Source organism: Nyctibius grandis, chromosome 10, assembly GCF_013368605.1.
Source record: "Nyctibius grandis isolate bNycGra1 chromosome 10, bNycGra1.pri, whole genome shotgun sequence".
Taxonomy (NCBI): domain Eukaryota; kingdom Metazoa; phylum Chordata; class Aves; order Nyctibiiformes; family Nyctibiidae; genus Nyctibius; species Nyctibius grandis.
In genome coordinates, this window is record NC_090667.1 from 15,844,144 (window position 1) to 15,862,016 (window position 17,873).

Consider the following 17,873-nt stretch of genomic DNA (forward strand, 5'->3'; position numbering starts at 1 on the left):
TTGCAGTCTACAACTACCTGAAGGGAGGTTGTAGTGAAGTGGGAGTCGGCCTCTTCTACCAGGCAACTAGAGATAGGACAAGAGGACACAGCCTCAAGCTTCGCCAGGGGAGGGTCAGGTTGGACATTAGGAAGCATTTCTTCTCAGAAAGGGTCATTAGCCATTGGAAGGGGCTGCCCAGGGAGGTGGTGGAGTCACCATCTCTGGAGATGTTTAAGAAAAGCCTGGACATGGCACTTAGTGCCCTGGTCTAGTTGACATGGTGGTGTCAGGGCAACGGTTGGACTCGATGATCCCAGAGGGCTCTTCCAACCTGGTTGATTCTGTGATTCTGTGATTCTGTGACTGTTGTGGGAGGTAAAGAAAGGGTGTGTAATATGCCGTGGTGTGCCCTGGACTTGACTGTTAGGTGACTGCCCACAACTTGCTGCAGTACATTCTGATCATGCCGCAGGGATATCTGACAGTTCAGGCTTGTGTTTTGAGTCCCACCTGACAAGCAGGTACACTCTGTCTCTGTTGTCTCGCATAAGCAGACTGAACAGCAGCATGCTGTACTCCTTGATTTACTAATGCTATGCTAATGTATGCAGACTATCTGGCTGACTCTGCAGGCACGAACACTGCAGAAGGCAACCTGCATAAGCAGGCGTTGGTTTGCAACCGGTTGGCAGCTTTGACCTCAAAGTCCAAGTTGGAGACTACTGCAGTGGTCTGATGTATTTGGCTCTGTGTGTGTGTTTGCTGGGGTCGTGTACACCGTCCTGGCTCAGCCATGCTGGCAACAGCCGTGGAGTTGTAGGTCCTACGTTTGTGGCAAACCTGCAAGTCCATTATCCCGTGTTACGTACAATACCACAGCACGCTCGGGAAGCGAGTACACTCACCCGATGCTGCTGAGATGGGGTAGCCGTTCTTCCTCCACGTAATCTGAGGTTCTGGCGTTCCACTGACTTTACACTCCAGAATGATCTTGCCGCTGATGTTAACCTCCAGATCCGTGAGGTTTTGTATCACATACGGTGCTGCCTTTGCTACAGTCACAAAGGAAAAGAGTACCCAGTAAGATTTCAGAAGGCAGCTCCCACAGCTCGGCCGCCTTCTCTCCTTTGGCCGCCTGCGTGGCCTCTGTGAGCTGGAAGTGGCAAAGATTTGGTTGCTGAGTGGTAGCAAAAATCCCCCAAAAGATTATGGGAGGAGTGGGTGAGTTCATTTGGCTTATTTTTAAACTGACTGAGCTTAGATTCAGCTTCAGCTCAAACCTCCTTGAGTTTCTCATCCTCTGAAGAAAAGAGAGGCCAGTGAGTGGGTAGAGCAAATGCAGAGTGAATGCAAAAAAGGAAGGGAGGAGGCAAAGAGGAAAGAGTTCTAAGGGTTTTGTGTCCTCCATCATGAGTGCAGTTATCTACTCACTACAAAGGATGTTAACCTCCACTTTATGTTCATTTATAAAAGGTACAGGAAAGCAATGAATAAAATCACAAGCACAGCGTAAAAAATACATAAAACCTGCAATAAAGACAGCAGCTGGTGGGTGTTAGTACATTTAAAAGGCCTTGTTTGTATAGGAGAAGGAGGGCTGGTTTGGAGGCACATTTCCACACAAGTTCTCCAGAAGAATCGCCCCTCTGACATGTGCCAGACAAATAACAGACCCCAGAAATTCTCAGAAGAATATGATCAAGGTTCCTGTTCTCCCATGGATGTATTCCCAGCGTTGCTGTGTTTTTCCCATAGCCATCATGTGTAGGTGTCTGTGTAGGTGGAAATTTGACTAAATGAATAAAAATATCTGCCAGGGGAGAGAAGAGTGAATTGCCTGAACGCAGGGTGCAGAGAAAGCACAGGGCCTCCGTGTCAGATGATGCTGACAGGTGGCTCCGGTACCGGCTGTGGGGACGAGCCAAACCGCCAGCACTCTGCAATACCAGGGCGAGGTTATTGCCCTTCCTCTGCATTTCAGAAAGAGGCAGGTGCTCGTGCCATTTCTTAAAATATATCCCCTCCCACTCAGGTATCGGAGCTGTGCTAGCCACAGCTGGGGCGTGGGTGAGCATTTTCTCCTTGTGTGCGTGCGGGGAGGGACTGTGAGCGTGGTGTTGGCTGCACGGGGTAGGAGACTGCATGGGAAAGGTGCTCGTTCACTTCAACAAGGAGGAAGCCAGCACTGCACAGCCTGGCTTTTACCTAAGTGACAAATGCTTGTGGCAGCATAGCTGTCCCTTCAGTGTCTCATTAGCCATTAGTGTAAGTGGAAGAGCCAATTTGAAAATCGTTGTCTAATTCAGCTTCTGAAGGACTCTGTCTTCTGCACCCTGGCTTGCTGCTGTTTATTTTAATTCTGCTCTATTTCTGTGCTTTGGGTTTTTCTTTGCCATTGGAAGGTAGATTCCAGGAGCACTTTTTCTTCTGAGAAGGCTTAGAGCCTATCACTCACTTTCTTCACTATGAAGCACAAGAAACTTCACTAATTTTCAGTGAGTTTCTACAGAAGAACTGTCCTGCCCTTTATATTCACATAGCTGCTACTGGTTTTATGAAAATAAAAGAGTTGGGGGGTTGGCTATAAGTAAGAAAATGCTGTTATTACAACAAAGTGCATCCCACTTACCCAGAATAAATGGTACCTGTCACTCGATTATACACTTGACCAGTGACATTTGTGATTACATCTGCTGGGTCCAAATCTATTTTGGTATCTGTATCATCCTGGCAGCTGTAAGTGGGTGAAATCTTCTAAAAAAGTCATATACATCTGGGGTGACAGGCCCAAGTGATAGAGCTGTGCTGTTAGTAACATGGTGGGTGATGCCTTTTCTCCTCAGTTAACGCTATATCTGCACCCAGCATGGAGTTAGGAAGATAAAATGCAGCTGAAATCACCTTTATGTGTAAAGCAAATATTTTATACAAAAAGAACAGTGACTGGCTGAGTGATATGTATGGCCAGGTGTCAATCCACATACAGTAATGCAGAAAAATAACCCCAACCCAGAGCACAAAGTCTCTGTTAGGACAGTCCCTAAGAAATGCTGGGCAACTTCTGCGTTGAAAGGCTTCAAAGGGAGCAGCAGATGCCCAGCATTTCTGCTCCTGCAGCAGAACGATAGCACGTCCCGTTGGCAGGACCTACCTCTGACGAGGAGCTGAGTGTGCTGTTCTAGCGTGTCGGTGCTGTTGTGCTGGTTCTGGGCTCTGCACTTGTAGAGGCCGCTCTGTTCCTTCGTGATGTTAGTAATGACCAGTGTCAAAGAAATGGAATAGTTGTCGGTTTTCTTGATCACAGCGTCCCTGAGAGCCGCCTCTGAGGAGGGGTTGTACCAGGCCAGGTGGGTGTAGATGTACTTGGAGGCCCGGCAGGTCAGCCGGACGTCATTCCCCACAATGGTCATGACTTGCGGGTCTGTTTGCAACCCAAACGGCACATCTAGGAGGAAGAGAAAACGTGTTTACAATTAAGTCACAACTGAGGAGGTCTTTGGCTGCCTGGTTGCAACTTGATGGTCAAATTTCAAAGGCCGGCCGTAATGGAATGAGCCAATTTTAATGAGACCCACATTTACATGTGCTAACAGGCACTGATGCTTGTGAGTTAGGTAAGTGAATGTACCTCTCACGTCCCAGTGCTGACCTGTGGTAGTCTGGCCCTCAGTATTCTAATCATTACATTTTCAAGCAGTGAATTAAAGTTTATAAACAGAAGTAGTTAATGGGCTAAGAGAGTTTAATCGAGAGAGATTTCTATCCAGGTAGACAAACGTGTTCATGAGCTCTTTCTACCTGCAATCGGTGCTTGAAAGTATAATTGCATAAGAATAGAGAGACCTATTCCCATTTCTCAGAAGTAACACTCTTTTTCTTCACCACTGAACAATCCTCCCAATTCTGTCTTATTTCAACTATGCCAATATTTATTTTCATCACATGTGCCTTGGTGGATATTTACTTGATCACTGAATGGATTAATTGATCTAATGTTGTATAAGTTCTTGAGGCCTTTACATTTAGCAGAGAAATACTTCGAGGCATGAGCCCAATCTGTCCACAAAACAGTAAACTGTTTCTTGCTACATTTTTAGTAACTTTTCACTCCAAAAAAAAAATCAATTTTCCTGAAGTGGCAAACTGAATCCATCTGAAGACAAGAAAAAAAGTTTCTGAGTACAATTCCAGAGTGTGGCCTACAGACACATTCGTATTAGTGCATGAGCCGCCAGAGACCTACAATTAAATTGTGTCTGAAAGATATTATTTTCCTTTTTTATTCTGTTAGTTTCAGTGATTTATTCACCCAGCAGACTTGAATGAAAGTGCCTTGATAACCGCAGTGACCTGGAATTATTCTTCTGTTAGGTCAGGATTTTCAAGCAGCTGAGAGTTATGAGGAACCCCTTGTGAATTTTACCAGGCATAGTATGGGGATGGGACACTTTGGGAAGACTTGCTCTGGATTGCCTTCTGAACATGAACACTGTTTGCAATAAATCTGATAGATCACTGCTTCAATACCAAACTGTTAGTAAGATGCTTGCTCAAGCTAGGATGAAATGGATGGTACTTTGAGAAGGACAGAAGTTAAAGGGGAGCAAGTACACATTGCACTTGCAATCTGACAAATTCCACATGGGAGCTGGAATTTGGCCAGGGGCTCATGCTGCAAACTCTTGCAAAAGTTCTGCCGAAGCTATAGTTGAACATAAATAGCGAGGCTGTTGAAATAACCAATCTGCCTTGCAATAAACCATATATTATACAAAATACAGAGCCCCGAAGGAGCTTTCAGATATGATTGGAAGACTCTCTTCTTCACAAGTCATCTGGAATAGAACCAATAAGCTCTGCTTCATGGTTTTTGAAGACTGGCATCAGCAATGTTTTACAAAAGATCCAAAAAGAGAAGAGACCCCTCAGGCCACAGCTGTGGAAATTATTTTTCTTTTCTTTCCTTTTCATGAAGTTTCAGTTTACTTTATGCAGTGTTTTGCTAGGCTCGGTTGCTCTCTTTCTTGCTTAGTGCTAGCTATACGCTCAAACTGACTTGTGTAGTACGTCCATTTTTCACATCCGATGTCCTGTGGTTCCAAAATGTCAAGATGATGCTTATCAAAAAGCAGGAAAAGCCTGAGGCCAGCAGAACTTCTCTAAACTGGAGGAATTAGGGTCCAGTGAAAACACTGGGATATGGCATGAGCAGCATCTCATCATCTCTCCTGAATCTGTCAAACCAAAATAGGGAAAAAGTGCCCTCTTAGCTTGCCTTTTTCTTAGTTTCTCTTCTAGGCATTTGCTATTTGCTCTGGCAAGAGTTATAGTACTAAGGTGGATCGATCTTTGGTTCGACTCAGTTCTTTAGTAAGCTCAGTGGTCTGGGAGACCTCTTGAGATCCCCTCCACCCCAGGTTATCCTGTGATCCTAAGTGCTGGGTCTCAGGGAAAGTATAAAGGGATTCCAGGTAAAGTGATGAGGTAGGAGTTTGGTCACATTACCCGGGGTGAAACACAGCGAACCCCTGCAAATCTGCAGGGCAAGCTAAACCTTGGCCTTAAGCGGTTAGGCTGGCAGCCCCATTTGCCCGTGCTTCTGCCTCTCAGGGAGCCTTTTCTTCAGGAGAATTTCTTCTTACAACTTGCAGCCCCGTTTGTTTTGCAGGGTGAGTTTCCCTGAATGGCTGTGGGAGAAAGCCCACCCCAGGGAAACACTGCCCAGCCCACCCCACTGGAGCACCTGCGACCTCTGACATTTTGGTGCAAATTCCCAATGAATGTGATGTGTTCATTTCCAAGCCCTAAATTGTGAAGGGGATGCTCCATAGTTTCGCCTTGCTGCTAGACTTCACCAGCACAGGGTTTTTTCTACCAACTGAACATTCTGGGAGCAGAGGCCTGGCGTGTTTTTCTTATCATTTCTTCTACTGACATTTTTTATTTAGCATTTTGAATATTTTTAGCTGGAACCTGTGCTGTTCTCTTCCATCTTGTTAGCCTTTCAAGCAGCTCTTTCAGCTCCAATAGAATATTCATTGATTCTCGTTGCAGTGGAAGGAAAAAGAGAGAAAAAAAGTCTCTCTCTTGCTCTTCTCTCTCTTTTCTCCTACCTGGATTATCTGGGGAGTAACTGCAGCTTTGAGAGCACATTATAAGTCGGTTCATCTCTTAGACTACTTTGCTTACACAATGTTGAACCTGAGCAGTCATTAACTTCCCCTCTCTGAACAGATACAGTATTTTATAAGACTCCTAATAAGCTGGCTAAAAGAATGCACCATGGGGCCTTTTCTCTTTTATCAGCAGTCACCAAACATTTGTCTTTCGTATTGTATTACAGTGTAGTAGCTGCGAATTTCACTCTCGATTGTGCAGGATTCCCTGGAAAATAGGGAAATGAGCCATTGGGGGAAGGTAAAAAGTCAGCATAAATCAAAAGAAAGTCTGGCTCCATTTGTATTTACAAGGAATTAATTGGTTTTAATTTCCTGTGCTTTGCACAATAATCTGTGTAATTCAAAACTTCTGCTCTTTCCCAAATTCCATCCATGTGCCTGTCAGGGTGGGGGGGTTGCCATCAGGCATGTAGGGAGAGTGAGAAAAAGAAAGGGTGAGTCCTACTATCTGAAACAGCGCAGAGCTTTTCCTAAATCCTGTAAACACGTCAGGAGTAAGCAAATTGAGAGTGGCAAGCGGTTGTAGAACAGCCCAGTTCATACATTGTTCCAGTATCTCATAGCAGATTTTAATCTCCTGTTTGAAATATAATATTTTCTTTCTAGTAGAAATCTTTGACTCCATTTTTCAGAGTTGTTTTTGCAATCAGATAAGCCCTTGGAAAAGAGCTTTTGTTATTATTTGTTATCCTTATAATAATTCATTTATATTCCAAGAACATTCAGAGGTTTCATGTGGGTGGGATCCCATTTTGGTGTATGTAGTACAATCATACAAAGGCTAGAATTTGATTTACCGTGGACCTACAGTAATATAGAGTTGCCCTTTCCCAGGCACCGACCAGAGATTAGAAGGTAAATAAAACTTGTTCATAGCAGCGAATACCTCCAGGAGACATCAGGTCAGCTTTTCACTGCACTAGGAAGATTGCAGCCTGCCTTGAGTGTCCTTTGGTGCATAACTGGTGGTGGACAATGACATGCAGCAGTTCTGAGCATCTGAGGGCTCGCCCACATTGCCTCTGCCCATGACAAAATAGTCATCTGACTAAAATGGCAACACTGGTGTCAAAACTGTGGTAGGCGAGACAGGCAGGAGACAGATTTTGTTTCAGCAAGAAACAGTAAAAAGGATTTACACAAACCAAAAATACTGGAATAAGAGTTAGGCCAGGGCATGATGAGTAACCCTGCTACTGCATTGCTGTGGGAGTTTCTGCTGCCATGAACACCTTCAGGAGAGCTTCAGTGGGACACTGACAGTCAGACATCTGCAGAAAGAGCTCAAAGAGGCTTCAGGGCTGTCACTGAATGATAAGATTTCTCATCTCCTTGGACCCCTTATATGGTTTGGTTTCAGTGTGATCTCCAAACCCTGTTGACCCTTCACTGAAATGAATTCTGCTGGCAATGAAGTGATTTAAAAATAGATCCCAGTGCTATTTCTAGTGTCCGTGGGAGTTTTTATGGGGGCTCTGCAGTGGAAGAACAAAATGGCTGTTGACATTATTCCATTGGGATAAATACATTTTTCTGAGATAAATATGGTGGTGATGAAAACACCAGACTGAAGTAAGACGTGTCCCCAGAGAGCAGGTGCAGCCTGGACAACACCTGATGAAGCTTCCCTGTAACACTGCCATGTCCTGACAAAACATTTCAACCCTGACCCAGGGGCACAGGGTTTGGAGGGAAGAAGAGAGTATAGCCTCTATGTCATCTTCAGATTTCTTACCAGTGAGAAGTTAATTAATAAGCTCAATTTCAGACAAAATGTTTGGTAACAGCTCAGAATCCACCAGCTTGTTCGGCAGTAGGATGTAATGGGAGATCAGGTCTTTAAAATCAACAAACTGCTGAATTAATTGTGGAGTCCCACAACTAGCAGCTGTTTTGCAGAGAACAGAGCACTGTGAAGTGCTATGAACATTTGCTAGATGCTGTCCTGAAGGCCACATGTTGCTTGTGTGCTCTCAGACTCTTAACTCAGCCTTGATCTCAGCTTTTAGGTTCAACCTGCATGAAATTAATCAGCCTAGCAATTGTAAATGGCCTGCTTAGAGCCTGATGCTTTTGGACTTACCCTGTTTGGTACATCACAAAATCTCCCTGAATGTCCCTCTAACACTGAGACTAGAGGCAACTCCTGGTGAGAATAACCTGGCAGTTCCTTAGCCTCCCCCAAGTGCACCCAGGAGAAGACAGTGCTTTTTTTTTCATGTGAGGCAGACCTTCAGCAGCAGCTCCTACAGCAGCCTGGCCACCTCTTGGAGTAATACGCATTACTCAGCAGAGGACCGTCATGTAAAGAAACCCAGCAGCAGGTCACTCTGCTGCTATTTTACTATGACATGACCTACTTTAGGATCAGGATGGCCACATTTAGAAAGATTTCATTTCTTCCTAATCCATAAACACCACTATTTTTAAACACAGCACTTATAAAATTATGTCAGTCATGCTTGTTCAGCATCTGCCTCTGTCCCACAATGGCACAGACTCACAGTCTTTTCTTCCCAGGGAAGAATGTATCTGTCTTGCCAAGCCCTATTCACCTCCTGGTCTGTTTTGGTGGAAACATTTCCACCATACCGCTGTCAGTGATTTTGTCCAGTGATTCATTTCCTTCATAATCAAAATTGCATGATTAAAACATTTGTGTCTCAAAACATTGTTAGATTGATCTTAAAATAAAAAATCTGAAATATTAGCTCACTGTGGGGGGAAAAAACTCTACATAACTTTATTATTAAAATAAAACATAGTTGTGAAATGTGTGTGGATTAATCTAACCCTTTGAATCTGACCTTATGCTCGTTGCTTATTTAGTTGTGGCAGCATTGGTTTTAGTCACCAAGTATTACAAAGTACTGTGAATAGCTTGGGAACATACGGCTTGGAGTAACCCATCCAAACATAACAGCTGGCAGAATTCAGCGCAGAAACAAACCCATGTGAGACTCAACACTTGGAAGTGGTGAAGTGTAAAATTAATAGCTGGTGTTCAGCCTGTCTTGGACATCTTGAGGACCTCTCCTGTCTGAGCTGTGTCTCCCAAAAGTGCACCTTGAAGGGCTTTTTCCTAAGTAAATAAGAGTTAGGGCTTTGGAAAATATATTTTGGAAGCTTAAACCCTCTTCTACCTCCAGATGGCATTGGGGCAGTACAAAGAAGCTGTAAATGGAGGTGGAATCTTTCCCCCGTATGGCACCAGCTTCGTTATGGTTGGATGATGTTTTTTGTATTAGCACTTCTGTGTAATAAGAAGGTAACAATGTTTAGTGAGCCCCTTTTTGGTGAGCCCGATTTGAAATGTGCTGGGTTACTTTAGAGCAATGGAGTCAAACAACATGGGAAGCAAGAGAGGCAAAGGAGTGCAGAGCACTGCCGTGAGCGAGCTTTGCCCTCAGAACTTGCTTCATGGGGAAAAAAACAAGTGGTGAGAATCAGACATTTACCTTCCAGGACACTTCTGCACTTTTTGTTCTAAAAATTGTTATTTTGATGCAAATTCCACCCGCCAACAGCCACTCATCCGTAAAGCGAGCACAGAACTGATTCAGTTTGTTCTGGCTAAGGACTTGAACAAGGCTGTCCCTGGACTCTTCTCTTTTTTTTAAACTCCCATCTTTCCTAAAAGCATTATGTTGGTCTTGATCTCACTACTAAAGAATTCCTGTGTTGAAAGGTTAAGCAGATATTTGTTTGGATTTGTGTTCTTTGGAGAAAGAGCATGTCCACCTCCTCCCTCCCTAAAGGGCACTGGAAAGGCTAATTGCTCAGGCAGGGGTCCAATGTCACAACAACTCCCAGTGATATCAGCCCTGGATTGGGTCTGACTGTTGGCCTTGCTCACCTTTGCTATGTCTGCTGACTTAATTGGAGACCAACCGTTCTCCTGAGTCAGGGAGAGGCTTCAGGCCTTTGGAAGACTACAAAAGACTTAGCTTTTGCTAGAGGTTTTATGAGGGCAGCACTCAAATGTCATGAATGTTGGTTTAAGACACAGGCAGCTAGAAGCAGGGCCTGCATCTGCAGCTTGAAAAAGGCAACAGGGGCACCAGGTCTGATGCTGGACATGTCAAACTCGGCTGTGCACGGACGCAGGACCCAACGTTGCACATGGTAAAGTGCCTGGGATGCTGTGATTGGGAGTGCTCTGAAAACACAACATGCAGGGATTCCCAGAAGTTCTAACGAGCCCTCAGCAGCCATATAAAACTTGAAGGTAAATCAGATCATCAGCATCTAGTTTTTGTGTAGTGTCTCTTGTGTTGTTTACCTGAGACGTAGAACTCAATGCTCCTCTCTTCTTCGCCGATCTTGTTTGAAGCCACACAGTAATAGATTCCTGATGCACTGCTGTTCTCCATAGTTAGTGTGCTCACAATCTGCCAAGCAAAGAGAGAAAAAATAAAGGCTTTGAGTGTAGTGTAGGCTTAGCAGAGAGGCTTGAGAGCAGTGGATAAGTATATGTTTTATGGTAGAAAAATGGTTAACAAAGGAGTTTGTAGTAATGAGTGAAGCTCGCAGAGAAGTGCTTCTATTAGGCTTTTGGTCTCTCACCTCACATCACCTCAGCCCAGTTAATTCTCTTCCCTCCTCCTTCATAAACCTTCGCCTTCTTTTCTGCCTGTCTCCTCCATGAAAAACAGGGCTCCCCTTTGATACACTGCCAAGGTCTTTGTGTGACAACATCAGCAAAAAGCTAAAGTGAAGGACGTGGAAGATTCATCGAAGACACTGGAGATGCAGCCCCACATCCATCTATTTTCTTTTCCGCTTTTCGGTTATGGTTTCCATGGGTAACAGGACACCCACATTTGCATGGGAAGCGGGTCAATCATATCGATGTGGTATAAAGAATATTGCACTATTTTGCTTTGCTTTGCTGTAACCCCAGAGAAGGGAGGGAGGGATGTGGTCCCTTTGGGCCCCAGCTCACTCTTATAAATAGTGCTTGGAAGCCCCTTGGTTCCATAACCCTTCCTCAAAGCCTTACCAGAACTTGCATGGTAAGTAAGGAAGCTCTGGAGGAGCTGCCTGTGCTAAGGCACTTGGCAAATGCAGAAAGAAAGAGAGGATCACGGAGGAGAAGGAAGGAACACTTGTCCTGAGCTTCACCACATAGAAAAAGGAAGTGGTTCAGCTACTCATGGGGCTGAACTCAAACACATCCTTAAGAATTTCTGTTCCTTAAACATCCTAAGCCCCTGCTTCTACATAGGGCCTTCTTAATGAGGAGCCAGCCATATGGAACTCTCCTGCACCTGTCATGATGCAACATCACAAGCTCATGGAGGACTAGCCCCAGGTCATGACTTTAATTATTTCTAGTACTTCCTGTGGGCTGCTAGCAAGAAAGCAGGGTCTAACCCACCAAGACAGAGATGTTCTTGCAAGATTACTTTGCTTCCCCTGCAGCCATTCACCTGAGGAGCTCTGAGCCCTCACATTTGGAACAAATATCACTTTCTTTGCGGTCCTCTCTAAGGACTTTGAGAATCAAAACTTATAACACCCTCTGGCCCTTTGTCCTTATCTCCAGAGAGCGCTTTGAAGTACACAAAAGCATCTCTGGACTTTCGTTTTAATATCCTAAACTAAACTCACACAAGACATTCCTTTACTCCTCATAAAGCTGCACCATGAATGTGTCTATAGCTGTGTGGGATGTATTTTCAGAGTTATTTAAGATTTTCTGAGCTTTGGCACTTTAAATCCTGTAGGGAAATGAGTTTCAAAGGTTTTGATCCATGTGCATTTTACATTTTAATGGGGAACATTTTCAACAGAATAACAGGTAACTGGAAAAGTATCTACTTTTCATGGGCACCAAACACAGAAATTAACCAAGAACAGGGACAAACCAAATTTAGGGGTGAAAACGGGAGACCAGTAAACCCAGCTCCCTCTGGTGTCCACCAAAGAAAGAGCTGTGCAGTTCTGATTTATTTGCGATGTGAAAATAGCTCTAACTTGGATATAAAATCACCCAGAGAAGCAGTCTGCTCCTCCTCCTTTTTCTATCCCCGTAGCAGTGGGCCTGATGCCACAGGTTATTAACAAGCCCATGTTCAGAGCACTACCCCTGACTTTGAGCAGTAGACGCTGCCTGTTGAATTACTGCTGAATCAGGACCAAGATCTTTCTTCTCATGATGACTGGATCTTAGAATTTTATATTTAGGAATAGAAAAAGCCAATATAAATGTACATGCTGAGGACAGAAGGGGATAAATTTGGACAGCTATTTAAGAGCTATTAGTCTTGCTAAGTGACAGCTCTAGATGGGAAGTCAAGGATAATACTGTAGAGCCAGTTAAAATCATAAAGGGGAATGTAATTATCCATTTTGGAGTATGTCCAAAGTGTGAGGAGTGGCACTGTGGCTCTTCTAAAAACTGATGCAACGCCTCAAGCTGCATTTGGTGGCCCAGAGGTAAACGCACACATATGCTCATGAACACACACAGATGCCAACGTCTCTAACTACAAAACTTGAGAAACATCTGACATGGTAATGGGAAAAAAAAAAAGAGAGCAAATAGCTACACCGAGACATCCTCTTAGCTAATCTCAGTTGTGTCTAGATGTGAAGGTGAAAAAGATGTTAAATGATGGTGGGAAACAATCTGGGGACAAATTCTTGGGAAACATTTACTGAGGAAAAGAAAGAAAGACATTTTCTTGCTTGCATGCTCAAATTCACTGTTACGCACTTGGATACCAGTTTGCTGCATACCTGAGCACAAGAGATAACACACTTCACTGCCTTGTCTTAGAACTAGCACCTCCCAGAGTCCTCCAAAATGTGACTTTCAAAACAGCAGCATCCAACAGAGAAATACATGTGATTTGAGAGCCGGAAATGAAGGATTTTGAGTGATTTTCTTGTACTAAGATGAATCCCTTGAAATCATTATGCATCAGCTTTTCACTCTAGCTGTGTGCTGCCGAGTAAATCCCTGAGATTGAGAGTCCAATTATCTTTCCACCATCTTAAATAAAGGTCTCAGTTGCCAAACTAACCTAATTCTGGTTCAGTCCTTAACAGAGTGATGCTTGGAACACACATATGCTATACGAAGGGCATCCAAATCCTCCTTCCCTCTGTAAGACCACATAGTTTTGTCTTTTACCAAAAGGAACCTGAAAGAAACATTTAGGAAGCCAGCAGTGGTATCTGCTTTTTGAAGTGTCTGTGGATCAAGGAGATCCCATTGAAATCAATCAAGGAGGTCCCATTGAAAAGAAACCCCCATTAACCCAGATGTTAAGCCCCATAGTAGTCACAATGCTGATGTTTTGGTGGTTGTTCATCACCTGTTACTGCAGACAACCCAAGTAGAAAAGTTTGAGACATGTTGGCAGGTGCCACATCTAGACTCATGAAATGGCAGAGAGACCTTAGCTGCACGGGACCGCTGGTGGTCTCCTGTCCAACCTCTTAAGCGAAGCAGGGCTTGCATCAAAGCTGTTTCCCATGCCTTCCACTCGGGAAACTCAGCTCCCAGACAGAGCACAGCACGTGCTGCTGAGCCTAAATAATGAGCTGGTGTGAAATCTGCGGTTACCTTGAAACGTCTCTCCTCAGTGAAATTACTATCGATGAACTCTTACAGCCTGGAAGTTTGCACTTCTTAGTTTACCTTCCACTCAATGTCCTAGTCAAGAGCAGTTCAGACTAAAAGACACGTAAACCCTTGCCAGTGTACTCTAGCCACAAGCGGTAGCACATACTCTGCAGCCGTTCAGTCCTTCGCTTCTGTGCAGACTGTGTTGGAATCAATGGTAATTAATAACAAATTATTGGCATGTAATGTCTAGACATCTTCCTAGTGGGAGCTGGACAAGGACCCTGTGAGTTCACTGCATACCAAACACTGAACATCCCTCGGACCAGTTTTGATCGCCTGTGTTGAATTGGGAAGTAAAGGGCTCCATTTCCTATTACTTAACCTAAAGGCCACCCAATACTGCGAGCCCAAAGAAGGGATTATTAGCTAATAAATAATTACTATAAAAGAATAAACTAAGTTTAAAACTCCATAAGAAAAGAAATGAAATGACTGATCTCTGAAGAACAGCTATGACAAGTAAATAGACATTGCTGCTGGGAAAAGGCATGATGGAATAGTTCAATAAAGTCCATATGTCTTACGCTGCAATGTTCCCGAACTGATAAAAACAAGCCATTTTAGAAACAGCCAAATAACATTCCACAGCCATATACCATGAGTGTTTTAAGACATCTTGTAGTAAGGACAGAGCAGGAGGAACTTTTTTTAAGCTGGAGCCAGCATGAATTAATATATCTTGTTATTCCTTGCTTTCTCTTTCCTTTGTCTAATCCCTCCCTCCAACAGCTTTAGTTAACAATTCTTCTCTCTTTCACTTCGTTAGCTGTATGTGGGCGAGGATGAGAAGTAGAAAAAGTGGGTGGAAAACTTCTCAGCTGTCTAACTCTGGCAGAGCTGGGGTGGAGGTGGCTAGAGGGAGATGAAATTATAAGAACTTTGCCAGCGAACCCGCAAAGAAAATGTTCAGCTAGCTCCCTATCCATCTACTTGAATGGCACACAGTAACGCTTATTTTTATAGCCTGACAATTCTGATCCATGATCCTAGTTCATTCATTCAAAACATGCTGAAGGATGGGCTGAGGACAAGTGATAAGAGAAGTCTGGGAGTTGACTGAGAACGTCTCAGGTTTGCTCTTGTCTCTGGCAGAGGGCATTTCTCTCCCTGTAAAATGAAAGCAACCATTGCCTTCCTCACGGAGTACGGCAGAGCTGATGGGAGTACTGTGTGATCAGGAAAGGTGCTGGACAGGGCAGGACACTGGGGAAAACCCAAGGTGACTCTGGAGGAACTGGTATGCTTTTCTAGTATGGGTGGACTGATTGCTCTCTGGCCCTAGGGCAGGTGGGTAGGTGCTGGCTAGTCATGAGCAATTACCACCCCATGCTTCTTCCTCCCACCCAGTGACTGCAGCTAATGAATTTAAGAGGGCAGGGAAGACAGAGGGCCATTTCTTATGTCCCTGCTGCTGGCCAGGCTCTCTCAAGAAGACCTGCCAAGGACAGTGCAGTAGTCTATGTGCTCCTGTGCTTGGGTAGTGCCTGAAACATCTGGGCTAGTCTCCCAGAGTGTGGATGCTTTGATCAAAAACCCAGCCACGTGGCTGTTCACCTTCCCCTGCCAGAGATTAACGTGACAAGGCTTGTGGGAGCTCACTGAAGCGGGCACCCACGCAGGGTGACAGATTTAAACAGCCCTACTGAGTTGTTCACATACTTTTCACCAAACACATCCCACTACTCTAATGCAGTCTTTTTGTTCCTTCAGGAGGTTTAAACCTGGCATTTTGGGGTCAGTTTTCTTGAGTGGTTATGAATTTCACCAGCAAAAGAAATGTATGGGTTTCATTGCAGAAGCATCCACATGACCAGGCCACTCTCTCATATATACATGAAAGAGAGAAAAGAGATGAAAAGAAACCCCCAGCGAGGACTGAATTATGTATGAATCTTGCTATTCTTTTCTGCTATGTCCTGTTCTCCCAAGCTCAGACCAGTATGTTCGGTTCACTAACAGGAAAGAAAATAAAATAGCAACCTAGCTCCTTGCAACTTGAAGAGGAAATTCAGGCAATTCATGCAATCATGGGCGTTTCACCTGGTGTTAAAAAGCAGTCTTCAAACGTAGCTACACAGTAGTTAAAATCACAAAGTGCAAAGTTCAATATTGACTCAAAACCACTGGGAAAATTAAACTGGCATGATGCAATTGCCTCAACCACTATTTGACCACAACTTCAGTGAAGTACATCACAACGTTAACGATATCCACATGCTTTTCTTTAGGAATGAGGCTCAGACTGTAGAAGACAGGAGGGGGTGAAATTCACTTCTCTGTCTGTGGAATAATAATGGAATAATCATTATGATGAAGATGACAAGAGACCTCAATTTTACATGCTGCTTTTGTCAAATAGATGTCTAAAGATCTTGATCTTTAGCATCAAGCGTCAGTGGTCTGCTGGAAAAATCCTTGCTTGCTGCCCTGCAAGCTAGCTTTTGAGCAAGATTCTGGATCTGGTAATCGCTGGGCGTTTGTCCCCATATTCTTAGTGGCTCTAAAAAGTTAATGCATTTTTTTCATATGTCACTGAACCTGCATGTGTTGCTACAGTTCTTCAAGGGTGAACTCTAGAGATGCTGAGAAATCTTAGAGACAAGGTAAATTCCACCTTCTGCTCTGAGACTCCAGCTATCATTGGACAGGCTCAAATCCCACAGGAAAAATAACCAATCTCAGCTAATCCCAGCTTCATAACACAGTCTATAAAAGCCACGCTCAGACTCCAACATCTTTATTATTTCATCTGGCTAGTCAATGCAGATGAATTACTTGCTAGGACACGGTGGGAATGGATTGGGCTGTTTCCTGTCTATTCAGTTTCTGGTGGGAATAACGTCTGATAAAAACCAAGGAAAAGTCTGAAGGCTATGAGTTTTCATCAGTGTCTTTTTTTTGAATTATATTCTATTATCTAAAGACTCCACTTAACACAGATAGCCTTGGACTTCAGAAAGGGGAAGGAGAGGAATTGTCTGCTAATGTAAGCAGGGAGACAAAGTGCTGAAACCTGAGATTCATGAAATCTAGTTTTATGAATTTGAATAAATCTTCATCAGGACATAGAAATTATTAGGCAACACCTCAGAATGTGTTTTCAACCAGTGGATCAGCAGGAGGTTAAAATAATGAATATACTATAAATTGTAAAATTATGTAACTTGTAAAGAAGTATTTATATGAAATGTTAATAATGAAATATGTAAAAGCTTAAGTTAAAGGGTTGTGGGCTGAGCTTTTGAACATGTCTAGAAAATGAACACTTCAGGATGCCTGGAGTCTACAGAAAGGGCAGAGCTGGCTGTGCAGGGCTGAGTGAGGAGCAGCCTCGGGGCTGTTTGTGGTACTCAAGTTGTGAGCAGCAGCAAAGCTCCTAGGGAACAAGAGGAGTCCTTCTGAGGACTGCATGGTGTCCTGGTACTGAGGTTCCCTCATGGACTTATTTCCACTAAGTGTCTCCCCAGCTGTGCCTCCCTCCTCCTAGCGCTCTGGTGTCCACCGTGTTGTACAGGCAGGAAGCGCAGGCACATGGTGATGGCAGGAGTGACCTGTGGGTAGGTGCTGTGGTGTCCTCTGTGGGAGCGGAGCACTATTTCTCCTCTGATTGCTGTACCTGGAGGTTGCTGCACCTTTTCTTTCTGGGGAAATTAGGTGAGAGGGGAAAGCTGGGAAGTCCCTAATCATGCACCACCGTAGAATGAGGATGTGTTTGGCGTGCCCCACTGGATCCAGGAGCTCTCTGGCACTCCTAAAACACCTCATTCACAGACTGCAGCCAAATCCCATCTTAAGTCCACTAAAATTTCTCCCAGTTGTATATTTGCCGCAGCAAAGTTGGTGAAAGAAGAAATGGGAGCGGTGTACATATGCATAAACCAAAGACAAACGTTTCTAATTTTGTGCTCTTGAGGTGTCTCACTGTCCCAGCATGTGGGACTATTCAGCAACCAACAGAGATTTTTTGAGTCACAGCAGTTGTGAAACCCTTCACTTTTATATGGGAACTAACATAATTTTAAGACTGATCATCAGATATAAACTAAGCTCTTGGACACCAAATCATGTATTTA

At 44.0% G+C, this 17,873-nt stretch overlaps 1 protein-coding gene across 2 annotated transcripts in view; it reads right to left on the minus strand.

Moving 5' to 3' along the window:
• Window positions 1-17,873, minus strand: part of LOC137667576 (vascular endothelial growth factor receptor kdr-like) — a 135,021-nt gene that overhangs the window by 36,235 nt on the left and 80,913 nt on the right. For both annotated transcript variants that reach the window (XM_068408410.1, XM_068408411.1), the window contains exons 12-14: window positions 10,444-10,552; window positions 3,134-3,427; window positions 888-1,034 (exon numbers count right to left, since the gene is read on the minus strand). In XM_068408410.1, coding sequence (XP_068264511.1) covers window positions 888-1,034; window positions 3,134-3,427; window positions 10,444-10,552 — 550 coding nt within the window. The remainder of the gene's footprint in view (window positions 1-887; window positions 1,035-3,133; window positions 3,428-10,443; window positions 10,553-17,873) is intronic.